This window comes from Rousettus aegyptiacus, unplaced genomic scaffold (assembly GCF_014176215.1).
Source record: "Rousettus aegyptiacus isolate mRouAeg1 unplaced genomic scaffold, mRouAeg1.p scaffold_m13_p_12, whole genome shotgun sequence".
NCBI lineage: Eukaryota > Metazoa > Chordata > Mammalia > Chiroptera > Pteropodidae > Rousettus > Rousettus aegyptiacus.
The window spans coordinates 90,966,080-90,978,135 of NW_023416287.1; the positions used below are offsets into that span (position 1 = coordinate 90,966,080).

The following is a 12,056-nucleotide window of genomic DNA, read 5'->3' on the forward strand; positions in this document are numbered from 1 at the left end:
GATCAGTTCAGGAGCTCTGGTCTGCCACGCACCTGCCATTTCAATAGCCACCCACGTTCCGCACAGGAGGAGACATAATTGAGAGACCTTTAGTTGGGAGAGCCACGGATGCCCAGAGCTCAATGTCAACACCAAAATAACATCCTCCTCTTCACATGTGAAGAACGCAAATTATGTTATTCTCTTTAGTAAATACACATTCAAATTTCTAAGGCTCCTCCCACGCCCGCCCCAACCCGCCCCTCACCGGCAGCTGAACTGGCTGTCTTCCAGGTTAGTTTTGAATAAGGGCCGTGGGCTCTTGGCACACGCTGAGTTTGTCTTTGTTTTTCTTTTGTTTATCTTTGCCTAGCACACTGTCTGACCCCTGGACAGCAATCCGTAAATGTTGTGGAATGAGAAGAAAATACCTAAACCCCGATCCCCTCAAAACAGATTATTTTTTATAAGGAATATAAGTGCTCTCTACACTGACAGTTTACAATTCCAGGACCATTCCAGACGATGCTATAACAGCCTGATGTGGTGCTGGGCAATATGAAAAAGAATCATCTCGCAGTCTCCGTCCTGAATGTGTTTTCCAGTGATGGACTTCTCTCTGGAACTATACTATTTATGACCCGAAAGTTACATGATTGTGAAAAATATATATGGTGGCAATTCAAAGATACGTATTAATTTTAACATTAAATGCAAAGCTGGCAGGAATCTTTAAGACACGTGAAAACTTTGCAAATTAGGGATTTCATCTTTAAGACACGTGAAAACATTGCAAAATAAGGAGAATTTGCCCAAGTTTTCTAGTTAATTTAGTTATATTTTAGATATTATTCTTACCGCAACGATGCACACAAAATTGCAATAAATGTTCATTTGTAGGACAGAGCCAAGGAAATGTTAGGGTTCTCTCTATCCTCCTGGACTGTGAAAGCATCAGGAGATTGCATAAGCACTTTAAAATGAACAGAGGAAGAGCGAACGGACCTTGGGAGGTCCGCACGCTGACTTATGGCCCACTTTCTCCAACAGCGTTTTCTCGCCACCTGAAACGCATTCAGAGGAGCGAGCGGCCCTCCTGGTGAACACGAGGGACCGGCTGGCCACGGAAGCGAAGGCCTCGTTTTTATGGTTGTCAGCCTGGTCGTGGCTCATTAGTAAACACGTCCCGGGCGAAGCAGCATTTTAGCCCTGGGGGGTCCTGCCGGGGGCATGAAGAAGCAGGAACGAAGATTTCTTTTCCAAATTAAGTTGCCAAGGAGCTCATTCATTTACACTAGGCAGAGAGCATATGTGGGCGGGCGGATGAGGGTGATGATTTATGATGCTGTACGCCCGTATTCGATTCAGGTGATGGAGTCCACAGCAAAAGCCACTTAGGAGGATAGACCAGAGCTCCTGCTGTCTGTAGGAGGCAAAATCACGTGGCTTTTGCCCTTAAATTGCAAGTTACCCTACTGGGGCTGGGAACAGGATTCACTTAGGATTCATGCTTTGAGATAAGGTTATTGTACAGACTCACACATGCCATTCTTAAGAAGTTTATCTTCACTGAATCTATGTTCAAGGAAATTTGACAGGACTTTTTTCTTTTTTTGAAGGGGTGGGCGAGGAGTAGTAGATCCGACCAATCACATCCTGCATGGGTAGCTGTGTAGCATATAGATACATTGATGTTCAAAACAGCTAAATGCGAATGAACCGTGACCTTCCACCTGCGAAGGCCGTAAATATATTTTTGGTGAAAACTATCTGCGAAAATAATGTTTTAAAAGGTTAGGCAAACATGTGAACGGACTTGTTTAATATATGTGGCCAATACTAGTTAACATTTTCACAGAATATCAATTTAAAAAAAAGATTCTGAGCTCAAAAAATGTAAAATGATAAAACAAAAGTGGAAATTGTATTTTAATTTATTTCCTTATAATTGGGGTACTTGCTCTTTAAATGCCAAGAAAATCCATTTTAAGTCTCGTGAGAATTTACAGGCTTTGACCTCAAAATTTTAAATATGTTTATAATATCTTATTGTAGCAGCAAAGTGTCAGCTTTTGAAACAGATTTTTACTGACAAGTAAATTCCCTTATAAGCAAGGCAAAGGGCAAAGCTCACTGTAGTTCTACATTTTTGACAAGCATTTTAACAGAGTACATGGGAAAGCCGAGACTCAATGTAAACTGCCTCTCTGAGTCCCATCGTTTATTTATGCCACCATAAATATAATGCAACAGAGCCTGTCATTCACGTGCCTCTGTGCATTCGATTATTGCGTACTTCCTGTGCTGCAGAAAATATAAACGTTAACCATTTTATCACAGCAACATTAACTTATATGCAATATTTGTCTCCTTATAAAAGTCAGGAATATAATGGGGCCGTAAGTGACAGACTGTTCTTTGCTCCTTTGCCACACGGGAGGCATGCTGGAGCAACCTATGCTTTTTTTTCTTCTTTCTTTTGATTCCAGAAAGTGATTCATCGAATTTTCCCACATAGTTTTAGATGCCAAGAGAACGTGGCCCATCCATGTATTTTATTTTATATCATTACGGTTTAAGAAAAGCAGGTGGGTATGTTCATATATTTGCAAACAGTATATATGTAATAATCACTATGCATCTCACTTGATAAGATGTACATTTCTTTTACAAGATATCAAGAAAATATCCCGAATAAGTTGAAAGATTCTGCAAAGGTTTTGGTTAACTTTGCATATCTTTTTAACTCTTCCAAGGCTTTCTATAACTAGGTATAGCTTTAAAATTTTTTCCAAAAAATAAACATGTAATTTCTACAGGATTCCATGAGTTTTCATATCATCTTTGCTCGCCGCAGCCACAGCAAGCATGACTTTAAAAATGCAAATGATTTCATTATATACAAATATGTAAATCAAAAATATTAGGATGTGAAAAAAAGTCAAGAGTTAACAGATGGTAAACGTGGCTTCTCGGGACTTAGAGTTGAATCATTAGTGTTGTGTTTCAAATTAGAATGTATTTGAAGTTCAAAAAATACCATTGTTTTAAAAGCATGTACGATTTCGTAGGATTAAGATTTATCAACTAGATTGACTTACTGTCATAATGCCAAAAAATTTAGTAATTCATATTTCACTTGTGTTAAAAATATTACAGTTGTATGTGTTTATAAAATGTCGGTTATACATACTGGAACATAAAGGTAGACTTAAGCTACATAGGATCGTCAAATAACATAATTGGGAATTGAGTTCATATGAAAATGTATAGATTTTGAGATGTTCATGCCATCATTCTTAAAAATCAACTTGTTCTTCATCGTAGCGCCATGATTTTCCTGTTACTCAAAAATATGGAAATTCACATTAAAATGTCTCATCAGATACTCATTTTCAATATTTTTTTATAAACCGCATGTTGAAACATCTGGTTTCCCAGAAACACTCTCCATACCATATGCAACTCTTGTCATGGTGCCCGACGGTTCCCAGACCTACAGTGTGACGACTACAGTAGCCTTGTGTGCTAGGCAGAGGTCAGGGGTCACTGCCCTCGCTCTGTGGATGAGACAACTGAGGCTCGGAGATGGCGGCTGCCCAAACTGGGCTGCAAATACTACAGATGTCTCTTTTTTCCCCTAATTGGAGGAAAATTGACTCAAATTTTGATCTGATCCATATATCTTTGTAGACCACACACAGGGGCTTCAGTTCCCTCAGAGACCGTTAGCTAACTAGAACCTGGGTGACAAGAAAAACTTCAGAAACACCACCATCATGGCTTCTTCCTAATGTGGTTTTTGGCTTCTGGCTCAAAAAAAAACCAACAACAAAAAAAAAAAAGAAAGAAAGAAAGAAAAAGAAAAACAAGAGTGGAATGAACGGGTTGAAATGTTTTTCCATATGTAAAATAAACTTCTGAAATATACTTATTTTAGATTGGTCAATTTAATAACCTATTTATTAGACAGTATAACCAAATCACAGCCTGTATGTAACAAAGTTGTAAATACAAAGAAATATGTGTATTCCATATTCATAAGCAATAAAAATAACAAGTACTCATATATCTATATCTTTCGACCTCTGAAGTGCTATGTTGTCCTCTGACGAGGCTTGTCGCTTGTTTTGAATTGAACGGAAGGTTAAGGAAACGAGGGAAAGAGGGCTAAATACCTAGGAGCAATACGACACAGAGAAAAAAAGTCAGCCACGCCTCGCGGCTGGCGTCATCAGCATTCATGAACGATGCTCTTGCTTAGACGTGTCTCTACCAATCACAGAGCCAAAACACCCCAAGCGACTTTGGGCTGATGTTTCTGGATTTCCCCCCACCCCAACTCTCACAATAGGTAACAGCGTTTTAATTCAGATGTCATCTGGCATCCTGGTCTGCTCTCCACCTCGGTGGGGCCAGTGAATCTCTGGTGTTTCGTTTACATGATCCTCACTGCAGTTCTCTTTTGAAAACGGAAGCCCACGCCGCTCCGCTCCGTCCTCACACAGACCTCAGGAACAACCGATGCGTGTTCAAACGTCGGTCTCTGTCACGTTCTTCTTCCCTGACGGAAGTGTTGGATTGGACTTTGCACCACATCGATGATTGTGCATGGCGAAAGCAGATCGCCTATCCATAGAGCCTTTGGAAAGCTGTCTTTTTCACATTATGTCCCCCAAAAAACTTTCCTGGGTGAAAAATATTACATATGAGTTGACGTGTATTACATGGGCAGTTTCATCTAGGCCCCTCGCTAGATCTGCACGTGGGGAGTTGGGGGTGCGTGTGGGTGTGTTAAACACGCACAGTATAGATCTACTTCCCCCACATCCGAGCCCCGGGGCCGTCCTCACATGCATGTCGAGAGCTGCAGGGCCGTGTGGAGGGAGAGAACAAGGCAGACATCAAACCCTTTTATTCTGAATCGTAAATTATGACTTTTTATCATCAATATTTTGGTTACATTGTTACACAAAGGACGAAGTAGCATCCGGTCTGTGGTCTCTGCTTTGGGATTAGCGACATCCCCTTGACACAGGAATCCTGCACCATCGACTCTCAGCTGCGTTTTAATGACATCGTGGAACAAGGCGCCAAAGCAAAAAAGGGTTCGTGCGCGTGCTCCCGGGGGGCCCCCACCAGCCTCTCTGACCACCGAGACTTCCGGGTGACTTCCGGGTGACTTCCCGCCAGCCAGGATCCCCGGGCAGTGTCCACACCTCCTCCCCGGGGCAGGTCAGCCGAGCATCCCGAGGGAGCATCGCTGGTCCTGTCATCTTGGAAGCCCCTGATGCCCCGTGTGCTTACGCCGGAGGACCTGGTCACCTGGCAACGAAACCGCACTTAGAAGACGTGGTCATCGCAGCTCCCGTTCTCAGGCCACCCTGGGACATCAGGTTCTTAAAGTATTCCAGAGTGCGAATTAAAAAAAAAAAAAAAATCCGGATTATTAGGTCTAAAGGCGCATCTGAGAGCCGCCCTCTGAGAGTAACAGCTGAATCGTCCGTGTGCCATTTTTTCCAGGTACTTTTGCTCGGTTTGGTCTCATCCAGAACAAAATGTGCAGGTATTTGTTGTTCCGTTTTGTTTGGTCTCATCCGGGAATTCGACGTATATTTTTCTCTCTCCCTCGCCCCAGCACGAAAAGCAAAAGCAGGGGTGAGAAGGGAGAGCCGAGTGTGGAAAGAAAAGCAAAGCTTTCGGAGGAAAGAAAAAGAAAAAAAAAAAACAAACGAACGAACACGCACACGCACAAACGATACAGAACGAGAGTGGCGGTCCAATCGTGCAAAATTTGCTTCTCCAGATAAAGCACTTCTGGACGGGGGCCGAGTCCCCTCCCGCGTCCTCCCCTCCACCTGGGGAACAGAGCGAAAGCCGAGCGGGTCTCCTCCTGAAGGCCGAGCGGACGCGGGGGGCACGAGTCAGGGGCGGGCGGGGGACGGCGACTCGCGGGGCTCTCGCTGGGAGCCCGGCCTGCGACCTGCGGCCATCCTGAGGTCTCGTCGCGTGGGACCCCGACACACCGTCCAGGCAGAAGAAGACAAGTCAACGGCCCCGGCAAAGAGGCCGCGCGGCGACCTGACCCGACCGTCGCAGGTGCGAGCTGCTCGGACGATCCCTGCGTTTCTCCCCAAGGCCTTGCCGTGGACAAGCGCTCAGAGGCCGGGGTCCCGAGGAGTGGCCGTCAGTCACTCAGGGGAGACACGAGATGGAGAAGGGAGGCGCGGCGGCCGCCGGACGTTGGCTGGACTCGAGCGGCCGTGCTGCGGCCAGGGCCGGGCGTCGGGGAGCGCGGGCTTCTGGGTCCGGGCGGCGGCGGCCCCGCCGCCCCGCGCTGCGCGTTTATAGGGGGAACACCAAGAAGCCCGAGAACGTGGAGTACTTCCAGCCCCCCATGAGGTTGCCCCGCTCCAGCTTGAGGTGCACCTTGTCCTCTCGCTCCATCAGCAGCAGGACGCCGTTGCTGGCCGCCTCTCTGGTGACGTCCTGGTCTCCCGCGAACGCTGAGATGACGGGGTAGCCGTTCTGCATTAAGCTGACCTGCGACAGAGAGGGCCCAGCTCAGCAGCCCGCGCAGGCCCCGGGGCTGCCACACACCTGTCCCCTCCCGGCGACCCTTCCCGCGAGCCCGCCCGGGGCCCTGACCCCGAAGGCTCTCCGCAGATGCTCAGCCCCCGGCGCCTGGTCAGAGGGGGTGACAGGGCCCGCAGCAATGGAGGACCCATGACCCAAGCTGGAAAGGGTGCAGTTTCCAAGGCTACCCACCTGGATGGTCTGTCTATTGTACACTTTGACCACGTGGAAGCTGAAGCTATAAATCCCTTTTCTCGGGGCTACGAATATACTGGAGGCGAGATCGAAATGGTTGCCAATATTTACTAAGACCTGAAAAAGAAGAGGGGACACAGCGCGAACATAGCGAGCCCCCCTTGGGGTGTTTGATGGGCTGCCAAAGCCAGCAGCCCCAGGGGCTTTAAGCGCTGGGGAGGAGCAGCTAGCCACAGGCCCGGCGCCAGGCTGCCCAGCGAGGAGGTGGTGCTCGAGTTAAGTATCCTACAGCAGGACACAATTTCAAAGGAATTCTAATGGATGGCAAGTCGTAAATATTTTTTTAAAGTCTATTTTATTTAGGCATTGAAAAAGTGGGTGCAAATTTTGTGTGCCGGGGGCAGGGCAGAGAGAAGGGGAGAAAAGACGATCAGGTCAGTAAATTGAGTTTTCTCAGAGGTTTGTGGGCTTATGGGGACCTCGCCCTCGCCCTGAAGCTCTGATAAAAATCCGACTGCCATAAAGAATGAGAGGAGAGAGGGTTATGGAGTAAGAGGCCAATTCAGTGAAATGACATCCCTCGGATGATGCCTGGGACCCCATTTTCTTTGCCCTGGGAGAGGACCGCGTGAGCTTTCTGTGTCCATGTCCCCCAGCCTCTCTGTTCCCACAGGACGTGCTCAGTGGCTGCTGAGCGAGAGGCCACGGTCAGCAAGCACGGGCTCTGCCACGCCCCCTCGCTTGCCTCCTGGTGCCTCTCTGCTCCCTTAGGTGGGCTATGACGTCATGCAATGAGCTTGAATAAATAAAGGGAAAGCGGAAACAGCCGCTTGGCCAGCTTTGGCTCAAACCACGGGAATTCCATAACGTGCAAGAATAATGACAAAACTAGCCCTGGGGTAGGAAGTCACATGACCGTGCAGATGGTTTTTCTCAAACAAAAAGGGATGCAATCGTTGCAATGTCATAAGTAGAGCGTGAGGTGCGGGGCCTCCCCGATTATTATCCAATTCCTTTGGCAATGTCGAAGACAGAGTTTAACCACCCTGCCTGGACCCTTCCTGCCCCCATGCTTACTCAGGCACAGAAGCACAAATCGATGAACATGGTAAATGGCCTGCCTGCCTGGTACTCTGGGCTTTTAAAACGAAGAGCCAGAAACAGCAACACGGCCCTAGCCGGGAGCCCCTGCTCTCTGTTCAAAAAATAAATTTCAACCCAATACAGTTTGGGGCTATTTCTTACGCACTCATTATAGATAAATAACATGCGATTCCGAGAGCAGTGGCGACTGCTGGAGAGACTTGGGCAGTCAGCCTGCACCCACATCCTGGGAGCATCACCTCCGTCCCCTGCTTGCCTGCTGTCCATCTTCCCAAGGCTATGCCCTCGATCAGCCTTGTGAAGCTTTGAAAAAGAATAAACATTCTCCACTCAATCCCTTGGAGCTGCTTCTTCCAACGCTCTGCCTCTAACCTTTCCCCTCCATTTTAAATTCAGAAAACTGATCAGCTCAGGGTCCTGCTGTAGACAAAAGAACACCCGGCCAGCTCAGAAAAGCGGGTCTCAATTGCCCCCTAACTGGGGGACATCGCTCAGCCTGCCCTGCCAAAGTTGCCTCCTCTGTATAAAGAGAATAACACTACCACTGAGCCTACCCCAAGTCCATTGCCTGGACACCCACGTGCAGCGGTGGATAGAAAAACACTGTGAAACTATCTGTAGGATTCTGGAAGATGAGTAACAGTAACACAGCACACAGAGCTTACTGATTCGGTAACTAGTTATCGGTGCCTATTTCTTGCTGTCTCCTTTATTTGGGCAGAATTAAAATAAATATTTGTATGTCTTATAAATACAAGCAGATTAAAGAGAACCTCCCCCCCCAAAAAAAAAAAAAAACCCCGAACTTCAACTATGTACCTATTCCTTAACAAGAATTAAAATAGATGAACACACTGGCCTGAAATGAGGCAAGTGTGTGAGTGCAGCTTCCTTGGGTGTGAAGCTGGTGAACCCGGAGCAAGGAAGACAGTCAAGTGTGCCCAGTCGGCCCCGTGTGCTGTCGGACACCACCGCTCCTTCTGTGGGGAGCATTTTGGCAAAAGGAAGGGACCGATGAGTTCAAGTTTAGAAACCGCTATAATGTTGCCAATTTGTTTCTGAAAAACAAGGGACACTGTGGTGCGGGCTGGGGAGGAGGCGAGGACCTGATCTGTAACCCTGCGCAGGACCCGCTCAGAGAAGGGATTGCCAGAGGGGGAGTGTGTCGCGGACCCTTTCGCTTTGACCCGGAAGGGAAAAGTCACCTGGCTTCTGGCAAAGAAAATCATCCATCTTTGTTTCTGTTTTTAATATAACCACACTATATATTAACATATCGTGCATGCTTCATGTGCGTCTTATGCTGAGCATATTGTTTTCACTACATGCCGCATTGCTATAACCACGCTCTTTATTTTGTTTCGTGTTTATATAACCATTCTGTGATTTCTCCCCCACGCTTGCCCACTTATTTTTCTCGTAGATAAACACCCTCTCCCCAGTCCATTCCGAAACAGGCAATCAGTGCATCTTTTCTGAGCACCAGCTGAGACCCCAGAGAAGCCCCTTTCTGCAGTGTGGAGAAGTTTAAACCCACTCAGTCCCTAAATTGGCCACCTGGGTGACTGAAGTCTGCCCGCCACAAATGACGGCCCCCACCCCAGCGAAAAGTAAAGCGTGAAGTTTCCTTTGGGGAAATGCAGTTCAGATCTCTTAGCTTTATGGGGCCAGCCGGGCTGACGGGAGCCACAGCGTGCAAAAGGGAAGTGTACTGGAGAACTGGGGGCGGGAAGGGGCAGGGCAGGGCAGGACCGGGCCGAAGAGGCAGAGCCTGGAGCCGCAGCCCCGGCCCGCGCGCCCCGGCCCCGCGCCCCGTCCTCCCCGGCGGCGGGAGCGGTGGGCCGGCGGGCCGCTGACCTGGTCGAAGTAGATGGTCATGGTGCGGTTGCTCATCTCGGACGGCTCGTGGTTGGTGCTGCGCGTGGCGGAGAAGGCCACCTTGGCGCTGCCGGAGCGCACGGAGATGCCCAGCGACGAGGTGACGGCGCCGTCCGCCGACGGGCTGGAGTCGCAGACCACCAGGCACTTGCCCTCCAGCACGATGGGCTCCGTGTCGTTCTGCGCGCGCACCGGGCGGCCGGCGGGCAGCAGCAGCAGCAGCAGGGCCAGCGCCGCCCCCAGGCAGGACCCGCAGCCCGCCGGCTCGCGCAGCGCCCCCCGGCGCCCGGGCATGGTCAGCGGCAGCCCGCGGGGGCCCCGGCCGGGCGCCGGCATCCGGGCTTGGCGGGCGGCGGCCGGAGGAGCTCGGGCGGGCGAGCAACGTGCGCGGCCGGGGGGCGCCTCCTCTGGCCTCCGTCCCCTGCTCTGACGGTTACGGCCAGGGTCGTCGTCCTCAGAAGAAAGGTGCCAGCGGACCTGTCGGTGCAAAGGACCCAAACCCTTAGACAGGGCGCTGCACGGGGAGCAGGTGCCGGCGGCGCCCCGGGCCCCTCGCCGGAGGCCGCCCTCCTGGTCCCGCGCACAGCCACCCCCGCCCCCGACTGGCACAACAGGTCGCGAGAAACGCGCCGGGGCCCTGTGCGGGGCGTCCCCGAGGGCTCCCCGGCAGCGCGCGCCGGGGGTGCGGTCCGGGCGGGGGCCCGCGATTCTGCAGGACACTAAGCCAGAGTCGGTGACCCTCGGGGACTCCATCAACGCCACCCCCACCCCAGGCCCATTCCGCCAAAGGCGGACGGGGCTCAGGTCGCAGGCAAAGGAAACAATCCGCGAACGCGGTGTCGCCTTCGTCCCGGAGGCGTCTTCTGAAAACCGCACTCGGTCTTTCCATCCTGGAGACGTTTCCAAAGCAGTGAGCTTAGTGAGGAGCCTCTCCATTTCCCACCCAAAGACCGAATCCCCAGGAAACTCCTTAGGGTGAATAAGAGTAACAGAAAAAGAGGAGGGAACCCTGCAAGCAGACAGCCCCTCCGCGACCCCGCAGCCCGCAGCGAGCGCCTCCGGAGAGCGCCGCGGATGTCAGCCTGGCGCAGGGCGCGAGGAGCCAGCGCCGCGCGCCCGGGGCCGGGGATGGTGCAGCTTCTGTTGCCAGATTCCGGGCTCCCCCTTCCCGCGCTGGGGGCTCCCCGCGCCTTGCTGCGAACTTACGCGCCGTCTGCACTTCGCCCCGGGCCCCTCTGCTCCCCCAAAGCGCGCAGGTCGTTCCCGTACCCGGTCCAGAGCCGAAGGCACGGAAGCCTCGCTGCTCGCCGCCCACGGCCTCCAGCAACTCCTCCGGCAGTCTAAGAAGAGAGTTCCTCCTCCACGAGTCGCCTCTGTCCTCAGCCCCAGACGCAACGATTGCGATATTCTCTGTCTACGCGCCCAGACGCAGACTCGCGATGGTCCGCGTTAAAATACACGCACGAATGCAATTAAGGCGCGGAGCGCGGGGTCGGGTTGGTTACCTGGAGCATCCATGATGAGCGAGCACCGCGGTCCGCGAAGTTCTGCTCAGAGAGGACGAGCAGAGCTGGCGGGAGGAGAGCCGGGCGCGACCCTTCTCCCCGCGCGCGCGGCCAATGCCGCGCCGCCCCGCCCTGCCCGTTCCCCGCGCCCGCCGCGGGTCCGCCCCGCACCCGCAGCCTCGTGCGCCTCGCCGCGCCCCGCTCGGCGCCCCGAACCTCGTACGTTCGCCCCGGTGCGTTCCGCGTCCTGCACCAGGGCCGCGCCGCGCCCGGGCCCGCAGCCGTGGAGGGCCCCTCGCGCCCCGCGCCCCGCCGGCCGCTCGGTCCCGGCCTGTCCTCCCGTCCCCAGACCCGCCGGGGCCCCAGGGACTCCGCACGCGCTCCCGCACCCCCGCGGCACCCTGCGCCGCCCAGCTCCAGCTCCCACCCGAACCCCCGGAGCGAGATCCCCCCAGGCGCCTCTCAAACATCAGGCACCCCCCAAAACGCCGGTCGCACCTCTGATTTTCGATTCTTTCTTTTCTCTTCCAAATTCCCTCCAAGTCTTAATCCTGAACAGCGTGACCACTTTCATAATTGGGGGGAGCGGGGAGGGCGGGGGGAGGTGGAGGGAAGCAGTTTTCCTTAAAAAAAAAAAAAAAGACTGAGCTGGAGAGGAAAAGCTCGGGATTTTAATGGTTTTGAAGGCTGCGGGCGCGGCGTGTCCCGTTGGGGAAACGTCAGGGTTTGGCAGGGATCGGGAGGCGCCTCCGCCCGGGTCTCCGCGCTGCTCCTCTGAACCTCGGGGCGCCCGGAGCGGGGCGACACTCGCGCGTATTT

At 52.1% G+C, this 12,056-nt stretch overlaps 1 protein-coding gene across 4 annotated transcripts; it reads right to left on the reverse strand.

Annotated features, from left to right (window-relative positions):
- Window positions 1–6,262: 6,262 nt before the first annotated feature.
- On the reverse strand, window positions 6,263–11,838 carry CBLN2 (cerebellin 2 precursor). 4 transcript variants are annotated; one of them, XM_036230137.1, is made up of 5 exons: window positions 11,736–11,838; window positions 11,238–11,279; window positions 9,712–10,209; window positions 6,748–6,867; window positions 6,263–6,522 (listed from the first exon to the last, which is right to left on the reverse strand). In XM_036230137.1, exons 2-5 carry the CDS (start codon window positions 11,244–11,246, stop codon window positions 6,325–6,327), a joined length of 825 nt encoding a protein of 274 aa, XP_036086030.1. In that variant the 5' UTR covers window positions 11,247–11,279; window positions 11,736–11,838; the 3' UTR covers window positions 6,263–6,324. The 4 variants fall into 4 exon arrangements, with proteins under 4 accessions (XP_036086030.1, XP_036086029.1, XP_036086031.1 ...); XM_036230136.1 differs by lacking the exon at window positions 11,736–11,838 and having other exon boundaries at window positions 11,238–11,323; XM_036230138.1 differs by lacking the exons at window positions 11,238–11,279; window positions 11,736–11,838 and adding an exon at window positions 11,002–11,172.
- Between the last annotated feature and the right edge of the window lie 218 nt (window positions 11,839–12,056).